The sequence below is a fragment of the Lactuca saligna genome, chromosome 2 (genome assembly GCF_052625555.1).
Source record: "Lactuca saligna cultivar CGN05327 chromosome 2, ASM5262555v1, whole genome shotgun sequence".
In the NCBI taxonomy this organism is placed as follows: Eukaryota; Viridiplantae; Streptophyta; class Magnoliopsida; order Asterales; family Asteraceae; genus Lactuca; species Lactuca saligna.
Genome location: NC_136418.1, coordinates 170,661,469 through 170,673,080, shown reverse-complemented (window position 1 = coordinate 170,673,080; position 11,612 = coordinate 170,661,469). Strand labels below are relative to the sequence as shown.

The following is an 11,612-nucleotide window of genomic DNA, read 5'->3' as shown; positions in this document are numbered from 1 at the left end:
AATGGAGGGGCAAGGAATTCAAGGATTGTCTTTGGAAACGTACAACATGTACCACCATACCACAATTCAACAGTGCCATGGAAGAACTAAAGAAACTTAACAGTGAAGCATATGACTGGCTTAATTCTATTCCACCTAAGCACTGGTCCATATCCCACTTCTCAGGTATATAATATTATGTTTATAAGTGTATAATTTTTAAATATAATCTAATACAGTTGTGTTTTATTAGGGAGGGCACATTGTGATGCTTTGTTGAATAATATGTGTGAGAGTTTGAATAGCAAGATAGTGAAGGGTCGTGATAAGCCAATTATCAGTTGCTTGGAGTTTATTAGGGAGTATATCATGAGGAAAATTGTCATGGTTCAAAAAGAAATTGATAAAGCTAATGGCCCATTAACTCCTACAGCCACTAAGACCCTTGAAAAAATTAAAGAAAGGGCAGTACAGTGTAGGGCAGTGTTCTGTGGCAATGGGAAGTACCAGGTTACAAGTGAAGGTACTAATCAGTATGTGGTTAATATGGACCAACAAACTTGTTCATGTAATAGGTGGGAACTGACAGGCATACCCTGCAAACATAGTATAGCAGCTATATGGGATATGAGGCTCAACAATGAAAATGTTGGAATACCTGAGACATGGGTACACCCAACTTATTGGCTCAAGACATGGAAAGAAATGTATGTCTTCAAAGTTGAACCTATTAATGGGAGGTTATTGTGGGAAAAAAGCACATGTCCTACCAAGTTGATACCACCAAAGTATCGTGTCCCTATTGGCAGACCAAAAAAAAGAGAAGAAGATCTGCAACAGAAGATGATGGAGTGTCCACAAAATGGAAATCTGTAACATGCACAAAATGTGGAAATGTGGGCCATAATGGAAGGACCTGCAAGGGACAATCACAGACTGGGAATGGAACAGGAGAAGGTGCAGCAGGGAATACAACAGGAGAAGGTGCAGCAGGTAGCAGTGGTGGTGTACAAAATGGAGTTGGGAACAAAGGAAAAAGCCCCATGCTTTGAGAATTTGTAGTTTGGTATCATGATCATGCAGGATAACTATGTTTTTGTTAGGCATTTATTGCCATATTACTTTGTTGTTATGTTTTGTATTTTGATACTTTGTTGCTGTGTAGGATAACTACTTGTATGCCATAAGACTATGTTGTTATTTTGGATGTCCCTTTATGTTAATGGTCAATGGTTATCTTGGATATTTTAGAGTTTTTGTCCTTTTTAATTGTTATATTGGATGCTAGTATTGAATGGTATATTGCATATGTTGCAAATACCACATTTTCATTAAATTTGAACACCAACTGATAACACCACATTATGATTACACAATATATTGTAACTAAAATTGAAATTTTTTTGTTAATACAAATAACATTACAAAGAGTCTCCATTACAAAATACACATACCAAAATACTAACAACTTCATTACTTAACCTACACTTTATATATAAGGACTGAAACAAAAAAAAACCCAACTAATAACTAGGTAAAGCTTCAATTTGCGATTTTGTTCTTCAAGTTTCATCCTAAACGCCATACAATCACAGTCCTGATCATAATCATTCACCCATCCTATAAACTTGCATAATGGTCCCTGAACCAATTAAAGTAGATGAAGAATTAGGGCAAAATTAGAGAAGACGAAGAACGAAATTGAAATCATTAACCTTACCTTTACTGTACAAGCATAATAGAGTTTCCCAGGGTTTCTTTTGCTATAAGATGTGCGAATCACTGCAGTGGCTCCACAATTGTATTTAATATCGATCATTGTTATGTATTTGGAAGAAATCGATCGAACGAGGGGAAGAGACGAACGAGAGGATACAGAGGAAAAGAGGGTTGCAGTGTTCTTTATAAGATTTAAGGTGTAACGGCATTAAATATGGACACAAACCCTGAAAAGACGAAAATGCCCCTGCGTGCAAGGCACGTGGGTAGCTTAAACGGAAGGATTTAACAGTTAACGTGCATAGGGACTAACCATGCAAGATAAATAACAACGAGGGACTGCACGAGTTAAATTTTGGAAATAGGGACTAAACATGCTTTCTGGCATGTGCACGAGGGACCAACGGTGTAATTTACCCAAGAGTTTAACAGTGGAGGGTGTAATTTATCAATACTAAACACCCACATACTTCATTGCATTTTCATATTCAATCCCCTCTGTTAGGGTTTCTATTTTAGCCCTAAAATCCACACACGTTATTCTACTCAATTATTCTGGAAACAAAAGGCGATTCATCAAAGAAAAAGCAGTACCAATCTAGGTAAATTTCTGTTTATGTCGCACGAAGACGCCTACCATGGGTAGTTGTCTTTGTTTTGTGTGAATGTTTATAGCCGATCGGATGATTTGGTTTTGAATATGACACAGGGTTTCTGTATAATATGTTGCTATTTGTTTAAATTAAATTTTTGTAGGCATTTTGATTGTTAAACTCGATGGCTGGAAAAGACTCGGACTACCGTATATTTGTCGGAGGGCTATCATGGGACGTTACTGAGCGCCAACTGGAAGGCGCCTTTGGTCGTTTCGGAAAAATTATCGACTCTCAGGTTCCTTGCTTTTCTTATCTTTTATGATTTGTTGATTAATTGGTAAATTTACATCTACGTTAAGATTAATTTCTGAGAAAGTACGTGGAAGAACAGATTTACGATTTTGAAGGTCCTAATTTTGATATCATTATGTTCTTTCAATAAGCCTGAGGGTTCGTAATTTGGTGTAAATTTGAGTGGGTCTTTTGGATTTTGCAAGGAGGGTGTAGGGTTGCAAGTATATTCTGATCATAAGGTGGTTTAGCTGTTAACCTTACTTATTTGGCCTTGTTACGGGTTCGCTTAGCCATCAGGAAACTTAGTTAGACATGAGTCTTATTTGAATGTGTTTATGGATTTATGCAACCCTGTAGATGCTAGAGAAACAAATTTATGTTAACCAAGATTGTCAGTTCATTTTTTTTTCTCCTTAAAAAGTTATACTTAAATATTATTATAGTAAGTCAATGATTTTCCTTTGGTGCTTCTGTTATTAATAATCTGTTTGTTTGTTTTCTTGCTGGAATGCTGGTTCTGATCTTTGGTTGCTTAAGATGGATTTGTTTACAAGAAATTGTGGGTTCTGTTGGGTTGAACTGCTGAAGCTCACTTTCGTTTTTATGCTTTGCTTTGTTCAGTTGGTTGTTTTGAAATAGAACATCTGTATGTCAACACGTTGCACAATCTTAACAGCTTGTATCAGATATGCCCGTGTAAGTAAGCTTGTGATCTGCTTTGAGAAAGTACGTGGTTTGAGACACACATGGAGATCTATCAGCAATTTTGGACTTGTCATATGTATTATTAACATGTGGCTGAACCTCTGAAAAGTCAACAAGATTTAGCAAACTTCATGAAGCTAGTAGCTTATAATAAAGCTAATCATTTTTTTCATTTGTTGTTGACACAAGTGCTGCCATATGTTGATTAGGATTTGAAGTCAAATTATATTGATTAAAGAACATATTCTTGAATGCACACTGCATCTGTGATAGAGAAATAACTTTGGACCAGTAACTTGGAAGGTGTACTCAAGGAGGAAAGCCCAAAGCCAAAGAAGGACATGTGTAGGGTGGTAAGATAGGACACATGTATGGTGAGATTCTAGTAAGTTGTTATGCATGTGGGGGAATTAGCCAATCGGGAGAGCAGTAGTTTCTGAGAAGTTCATGTGTCGTTGTGCTTCGATATGATTACTATTGATTAGATTAATGCACCTTTCGTTCAACTGCCTCCATATACTTTTTTGAGCTTTTTAGAACTTGAGCATTCAGATTAACACCAGAGTTGCTAGGATTAAGATGCCAATGCTCTGTTTTGTCAGTTATGCCATCTGTTTTGAGCAGTTTTCATTAAATAATACGTACACAGAAAGTCTGATTGGTGGTCTTCATCATTTAGCAGAAGATTAGGGTACATAGTATTCTTTTGTGGAGGATTCTCAATGACTGAAGCTATCTTTGTGCTCGATTTTGCATCCTGTTCTTCTGGAGTTTCATTTATCTTAGCACTTGTTTCAAGTAGATTTCTTTTATGACAAAGTCCATGATGGTTAGTTATAGTGTAAGTAAAACATAGAGCCTCCTAGACTCAACCCTCAAAAGCAATATCCTGATTTGCAGTGCTGTAGAGACCGTTTGTGAAAGCAATTACTACTAGCAGGGCTTTTTGTTTGTGTTTGTTCTTCCATGCTGATTCATGTAATGGGACAATGTGATCCGGATTGACACTTTTTGGTGAAGGTTTCCAAGATTTCAAGCTAAAGCTGCTATCTTTATCCCAATGATTTTTAGCTATATAGAGCTTCTTCTTGCTGTTTAGCATCTTATGTTCAAGAAACTACCTGGCACCGATATAATTTATGACACCAAAAATATGATGAAGTGGCAATAGTGATGTATGTTTCCCTGAAAGATGAGATAGTAAAAGATCCCTTAAGTTGTCCAAAGTGGGGAAGAAAGAAGAAACTGATTACCTTGTTATGTTATAAAATCTTAGAAATTAAGCTAAAACAACAAAAGTAATCGTATCATCAGCTGAACTTCTGTGGTTAAGTCATCCCAAGTGCTGTAATGTATGTTATGCGGGCTATAAGAAAATTCCAGTTAAAGATCTGTTATTAGTAACAGTAGTAAGTAAACAGTGAGAAAGAAAAGAAGAAATTGATAAGTGATTTGTTGCAGAGTGCCCTGAATCTGATCCACTATTATAAATCCTAACAAATTAAGTTCTTTATCGGCCAAATTGATATAGAGGTAATAATCTTAAACCATGTCATATTTCATCTTTTAGTACTCTTTTATCATGTAACAACATAAGCAAAAGTTTCTTCTCTCTATTGAATGCTTTTTATAATATATAATATGTTAATTAGCCATACTTATCGTTTATCATGTTTCAAGATTCAACTGTTAGTTTCTTGTGTTATAAGTTGAAACTTGTATAACTTGATATTAAGCATGATCTTGATGTAGATAATGCTTGAAAGAGACACTGGGCGTCCACGTGGATTCGGGTTCATAACATTTTCAGACCGTAGAGGCATGGAAGATGCAATCAGGGAAATGCATGGAAGTGATCTTGGGGAACGAGTCATCTCCGTCAACAAGGCTCAGCCTAAAATGGGCGGTGATGAGGCGGCGGATCACGGTTACGGTGGAGGCTATCCGTCGTCAGGCGGTAGAGGTGGTGACAGATCTATGGGACAGGACGAGTGCTTCAAGTGTGGCCGCGCAGGACACTGGGCTCGTGACTGCCCTTCAGCAGGCGGCGGTGGTGGTTGCGGCAGAGGTGGCGGCCGGTTCTCTTCCCGCCCCAGGTTCGGTGGCGGCAGGGGAGACCGCTATGCTGACCGTGAACGTTATGTGGATGATAGATACGATGGAGGGCGTTTTGGGGATAGAGACCGCTATGATAGTCGAGAGAGCAAGTATGTTGGAAGCCGCAGTCGTTATTCGAATGATAGGTAGGGTAATGGCATCTAGAATCCTTGAGTGGAGATGTTTTGAAATGACTGTTTTACCCTTCAAGCAATAAATATTTATGTATTTGGCGTTTGTTTGATTTAATAGGTACTCACCAAGTGGAGGTGGAGATCGGTTTGGAGGCGATAGATATGGAGTCCCGGAACGTTACCCACCGCCGCCTCATAGTGGGTATGGCAGGGAGAGAGAGTATGATCGGGAAGTTGGCCCGAGGAGGAGCAGTGACAGATATGGTGGTGGTGGTGGTGGTGGACCTGCACGTTATGAAGGAAGAAACTATAGGGACAGAGCTGGTCCATATGACCGGCCTAGAAGGGGAGGTGGCCGGCCATCTTCCTTTGACTATTGAAAAGTTTTGTTGCTATCTGAATATGCTCAACCATGAAACCTTTTATCCATCGGCTTTCTAGATTTGGTTAGTTAGTCTTGCTTTTTAATGAATGGTTCACAAGTTGTTTGGTTTATATCCTTGTTTATCGTCTAAATCTCATCTCAGTTGAGGTGATTAATAAAACCTTGTGCCACTTTTTCTTCTACTAATATATTTTCAGTTGGGTCCTAAAAGTAAATTATTGTTTCATGTATGCGTTCTACTTTATCTAAACAATTTTGTAAACCTTTTAAAGTCGTCAACAAAATACATCCGTACACTTGAACAAAATTTGATTTTCCTAATTTTGCTGCTGGAGCCTGGAGGTGTGGGTTCTTGCTCCCTCACTTTGTACATTTCAGATGTTATTAGCATTTAGCAAGACTTATTACATGATATTGGCGATGCGTTTAGCTACTTCACGTCATGACTCTCTGTCTCTCTCTCTCTCTCGTTATTCCCTAAGGCTATATTTTTATTGGGTTCTTGTTATTCATTATGTCAAATAATCATTTAAAACTATCTACTATCAACACCGAGATAACATTTAAAAATGGGTATAGTAGAAAAACATGTAAAAATATTAGGTAATACCCTAAAATATTTTATTGTTTTTTCTCTCGATCGCTTCGTTGCCATGATCATCTAAATTTGATTCATATTACTTTACCCTTACCATGCTTGAGATGGGCCTGAAAACATGATACCAAACCTTATTGTAATTGTAATGTATAAAGTTGGTAGAAATTTATTGGACTTGAAAAACTGGAATTAGCTCATCCTTAAACGAGCCTTATAATAATCATTGTAAAGTCGGTTACTGATTTTGATGTACATCTCTAAGTAAGGGCGTTCACAAACCACCAACATTGTACTAGACCGCATCCTATAACACAGTTTAGTTACAAAAGATTAAATCCTAAAACTAAGATATCAATTTATAGATTATCTTCAAGGAATAGAAGCATATCAAAAAAAAACTTCTTGGTGTATTCGTCAATAGTCGAGTTGTCTAGTGCAAAAAAAAAAAAAAACATTGATCAGTTTCTAGTCCCATGCCTATGTCTATGTATATGCTAAACAAAACTTTGTCTTTAATCTTTCCACAAATTCTTCCCAAGTGAAGGAAGACACACCATTATATTGCAGAGTTCGATGGAGTGTATTTCACCAAGGGAATCATCTTTAACATTTAAGAAGCGTATACCACCTTTCGGTATCTTTCACATCGGCACATACAAAGAATTTGCTCCATTTATGCTATCCAACGAATGGTCACTTTTGGATCAAGCACACCATTAAATTTTAAATTCTTTAGGTCTACAAGATAAAAGCTTTAAAAGTGCATACCTTGGGTGCATCTTTGGATGGGGGAGGAGACCCTCCTAAGTGTTAGACTTTAAGTAACACACTCGAGAGTTCTACTTATAGTGTAATTTTCTGATTGAGTTCGAAAATGGGTTCCCAAACTTCATAAAGTAAGTCGTGCATCTTATATTGGTTATATTCTTGTACACGATGAAGAGAAATGGTGGAGAGTGTGGGAGTTTTCTAAAATTCAAATAACTAATATGATTAAATAAAAAATAAGTCAAATGGATAAAACAATCTTTTCAAGTTTGATCGGATAAAACCCAGCCAAATTAACTTAAAAAAAAAAAAAAAACAAATACGTAGTTTTTTAATCCAAATTGATTTTTTTTTGTCTAATAAATGCAGATAAAATAAAAACACCTGAATTTTCTACTTCTTTTTCGAAATAACAAAAAAAAAAGACAAAAAACGATGCCTAGTAGAGTAGTATCGAACCAAACTAATATTATCAGTACCTGTGTATCGAGAATGGTACATGGTTTCAGTACTAACATTGGTATTGACGATATCAAATCCTAAATATGGTATACTAAGTACCGTCATATATGTTTAAATTCAATATCGGTTTCGATATAGTAACAATGAAGCCTACGGTGTACAAGCAATTGATGTACAAACCTACAATTTTTTTTCCATAAAAAAGGCGTATCTATTAAATCTCCTCCCAAACAAGAAAAAAACGTATCTATTAAATCGTCCTTTGAAGACTCAATTGAAAAAGTTTTCTTACCTTCAAAAAAAAAAAAAAAAGTTTACAACTTTATATCATAAAAAAGTAAATGCTCCACTAGTCCATTCACTAAAGAGTAGTCAACTGATCGTAGTCAACCTTAAGTTGATCGCAGTCAACCATACGTCGACTGTAGGTATCGTTAATTATTTGCTATTAAATCTCTCCGTATCTCTTGCTGTCAGGGGAAACCCCCCAAAATTTGTCTACAGACTACAGCTGAAAGAAAAAATGGCAGGTAATGGAAAAGGAACCGCATCAGCAGATTATTTATCGGGGAAACGGACGCGTGACGGAGGCCATAAGACGGTATTTCGGAGTGACTATCTGTTCAGTTCTCGTGACATGGAAGATTATAGAAATGGCGGTATAAATATTAACATTAATCTGCCATTCATCGTCACTTGTTGGAATGAAATGTATCTAGCTTTTAGGGTTTCATGGAAAATTTATTTTGTTGTTTGAAAATATATCCTTCTACTTCTACCATTTCCGATCATCATCAATAACATGAAGTAACTTAAAAACTGTGGCTTGTTTCTCATTTATGGCCTACATATATGTGTTTTCGCTAGCATATTATTAATAATGTGAACTCCATCTTGCTACGGGTGCATAATCGAGTTAAACTTTAGATTACATACTCTGTTATCCTAAGATTCATTTATTATCTTCCATTTTGTGTCTTCGTGTCTACTTGTCATTCATTTAGTTTTTGTTCCTTTTCTGATGAAGTGTTTCATAAAGAATACTTTGGTCAAGATCTCGGAGCCCAGGCTGGACCAAAGACTCCTAGCATTCCCGTTTTTCCCAAAAACGAAGAGAGATATGAAGAGAATCAAGACAAGTTTCTTGAAGAGCATTATAAACAATGCATGTTCTAATTTTGTTAAATACCCTTCTTTCATTTTAGTTTTAATTTTGTATTTTATCAAAATTAAGGGTTTATTATTTTAATTCCAAGTCGGGTTTCTGATGTTCCACATTTGTTTACAGTTCGCAGCAAGTATGGTGGGGTATCCGTGGGCAGCTGGGCTCGTGTGAAAAGAGGGAAATACATGGGAGATCTAGCACAGGTACATTTCTATATATCTCACCCACATACATTGACGTATTTGCCCTTTTGCCCTTTTACCCTTTGCCTGGCTGGCATTCATGGCTAAGGTTATTTTGGGCATTTCGATTTTCTAGTTTCTAGCTATATATAGATTGGTTTTTCATTGTTTTAGTTATATGAATATGAATGAATGCAGGTTGTGAATGTGAATGAGTTTCAGAGGAAAGCGACTGTTAAGCTTCTACCGAGAATAGATCTACAAGCCATGGCTATAAAATATGTAATAAATTGTTACAGTTGCAAGTTTTCTATTGTCATTATCATATTAATTTCTTATTTCTAAGTTTCACGTCACTTGTAACATTGAACAACATTACATTTATGATGTTTGCGAGTATATAACTATATATCTATATATTCTTCACTTTTTTCTCGACAGAGTGGCGGAGATACTGGCTACCAATATACATCTCCAGCTCCTAGACTTATCACTTCCAGTGAACTAAAGTACCAAACTTCCTTTTTCTTTCTAAAATCTCTACATTTTTTGGGTCCGGTTTTTTCATCCATCTATCTCGCATTTTGTGTAGTTCGTATAGGCTACGAGTTAGGCATAGCCTTGACCCTGAAACAGGAGATTTGTATGAGGTATTTGATGGAATGAAACTGAAGGATGGTTATGTCTTCAAAAAACTCTCCTTGGATTCGTTGAATTTCTCTAGCAAGCCTTCTGAAGCAGAGCTTAAAAAATTTAGTCCTGGCAAGGAACAACAAGAATCCAATGATGCAAATAAAAAACAAACTACAGATAACAATCAAGTACAAGAGGGTTTGTCGAGCTCTGACATGGAGAATACTTTTGAAATTCCTGATCTTATGAACCTCGGGTGTGTATAATACTGTATATGATCAGGCAATCAGCAACGCTTTTTAATTATTATTATTATTTATGTTTTCTGGTTTGTAATTTGGTTCACAGTGGCAAGGCATTTGGAAGAGAGAATGATGCCTCTGAAGCTAGGTTTGTGGAGAAATTAAGGAGTGGAGCAAAAGAGTTGAGTGGTTTGATGGAGGAAGCGACTAGCAGATGTTTGGGGAGGGCGTCTGTTGAGAATCAGCTTCGATGTGCTCTTGAGGAGTTGCAGTCATGCAAGGAGAGGGTTTCTGCTGCAGAGGAGGAGCGTGATACCTTACGCGATCATCTTAAGCTTGATAGGAAGAAGATTTTTGCTATCTTCAGGAGAATTTTGGATACAAACGTTGACTTGTTCCCCCGTCTCAAAGAAGATGTTGGTATTTGGTGTGCAAACCACAAGGCAAACATTTAGTTGGATTTTGATGAATGAAAGCTCTAGTTTTGCCATTGTGTTAGAGATTTGTGTTGTTGGTATGTAAGATGTCTCCCTAGTTTCTTTTGACATTGGCTATCTATCTGCTCATCTGCCCGTTGTGATGTGTGGGTGGTTTTTTGTTTGTGGACCTCCGTTTGGCAGCTTTCATTAGGGCTTGTTTCTATGATGTATATGTATGACTAGTGTATCCTTTTGTGTTTTCATGTGTGGTTTCTTACTTTCCAAAAATGTGTGCTATCGGCTCCTGTTTAAATTATAAAGGTATATGCGATTAATAGTGTAAATGATCTCGATTTGAGCATGTAAAGAGAGAGATTGAAATTTTCATAAAGTAAAAATACAAGTTTTGATATGATTCTAATGAACATGGCATGTTAAATAAATAGCAAAATATGATTCTTTTCTTTTATGTTGTGGAACTGTAGAATTTTATGAAACTCATAAAGGTGTTGGAAAAAGCAACAATTTACAATGCGTAAATGGTTACATTAGGGTTATGTTTTTAATTGAGATTTTTTTTCGGGTTGCTATTCCAAAAGTACAATTGAGAGGCCTACTTATTGAAGAGTTTGTATTTTAGATTTAACGGTTTCTAAAACCACATTACCACATTATTTTGGTTATTCTAAAGAATTAGAATACATGTAATAATAACTACACTGAAATTTCTCCTTTGAATCACATTTAGGTTAACTTTATCCGGCCACAAAATCATATCTACCTTTCGCAAAAGTATTAAGAGAAGGGTTAACAAAATGTCACCGACTAACAATCAAGCTCAAGATAAACTTGGCAACTTTTCTAATCAATAAAAGATGATCAGTGATCTCGATCTCAAAAGAAGAATCAACACTATGAATAGGGCTAAGTCAACATCAAACCTTTTGTCAACTAGGTTTACATGTGTGGGCACCCAGTTTAATTGTAGCTTCCACATCAAAATATTGTGAGCTTTATAGACACTAAAGAATTCCACCTTGTAGGACCATCAATAACCCCCACCAAACCATCATCTAGAAAGACGCCGATACACGATACTAAGATCCAAATCTCATATATATTGTTCAAAAAATGTATTAGACTACAAAACGACTTTAAGCTTGACTCATGATAATTATACGTGTAAACAAGTTGAGCTAATTGTGTGCTACTTTAGACCGAATCATTGAACTAG

At 36.4% G+C, this 11,612-nt stretch overlaps 2 protein-coding genes across 5 annotated transcripts; both read left to right on the top strand.

Annotated features, from left to right (window-relative positions):
- Window positions 1–2,144: 2,144 nt before the first annotated feature.
- Window positions 2,145–6,091, top strand: ATRZ-1C (RNA-binding (RRM/RBD/RNP motifs) family protein with retrovirus zinc finger-like domain-containing protein). Of its 3 annotated transcripts, none has more exons than XM_078981663.1 (4): window positions 2,145–2,300; window positions 2,455–2,589; window positions 5,046–5,536; window positions 5,643–6,091. In XM_078981663.1, the coding sequence occupies exons 2-4, from the start codon at window positions 2,476–2,478 to the stop codon at window positions 5,902–5,904; spliced, it is 867 nt and encodes a 288-aa protein (XP_078837789.1). In that variant the 5' UTR covers window positions 2,145–2,300; window positions 2,455–2,475; the 3' UTR covers window positions 5,905–6,091. The 3 variants fall into 3 exon arrangements, with proteins under 3 accessions (XP_078837789.1, XP_078837790.1, XP_078837791.1); XM_078981664.1 differs by lacking the exon at window positions 2,145–2,300 and adding an exon at window positions 3,126–4,826 and having other exon boundaries at window positions 2,453–2,589; XM_078981665.1 differs by lacking the exon at window positions 2,145–2,300 and adding an exon at window positions 3,210–4,826 and having other exon boundaries at window positions 2,460–2,589.
- Window positions 6,092–8,184: 2,093 nt separating this feature from the next.
- On the top strand, window positions 8,185–10,641 carry LOC145032750 (uncharacterized). 2 transcript variants are annotated; one of them, XM_078981660.1, is made up of 7 exons: window positions 8,185–8,396; window positions 8,765–8,902; window positions 9,026–9,105; window positions 9,283–9,366; window positions 9,526–9,593; window positions 9,677–9,973; window positions 10,066–10,641. In XM_078981660.1, exons 1-7 carry the CDS (start codon window positions 8,261–8,263, stop codon window positions 10,412–10,414), a joined length of 1,152 nt encoding a protein of 383 aa, XP_078837786.1. In that variant the 5' UTR covers window positions 8,185–8,260; the 3' UTR covers window positions 10,415–10,641. The 2 variants fall into 2 exon arrangements, with proteins under 2 accessions (XP_078837786.1, XP_078837787.1); XM_078981661.1 differs by lacking the exon at window positions 8,765–8,902.
- Window positions 10,642–11,612: the final 971 nt, after the last annotated feature.

Excerpts from the sequence above, each read along its gene's own strand:
- ATRZ-1C (XM_078981663.1), top strand. The coding sequence starts at position 2,476 with ATGGCTGGAAAAGACTCGGACTACCGTATATTTGTCGGAGGGCTATCA. Across the intron at positions 2,590-5,045 it reads GAAAAATTATCGACTCTCAG|ATAATGCTTGAAAGAGACAC; the intron begins GTTCCTTGCTTT and ends ATCTTGATGTAG. Across the intron at positions 5,537-5,642 it reads AGTCGTTATTCGAATGATAG|GTACTCACCAAGTGGAGGTG; the intron begins GTAGGGTAATGG and ends TTGATTTAATAG.
- LOC145032750 (XM_078981660.1), top strand. The coding sequence starts at position 8,261 with ATGGCAGGTAATGGAAAAGGAACCGCATCAGCAGATTATTTATCGGGG. Across the intron at positions 8,903-9,025 it reads TGAAGAGCATTATAAACAAT|TTCGCAGCAAGTATGGTGGG; the intron begins GCATGTTCTAAT and ends ATTTGTTTACAG. Across the intron at positions 9,594-9,676 it reads ATCACTTCCAGTGAACTAAA|TTCGTATAGGCTACGAGTTA; the intron begins GTACCAAACTTC and ends CATTTTGTGTAG.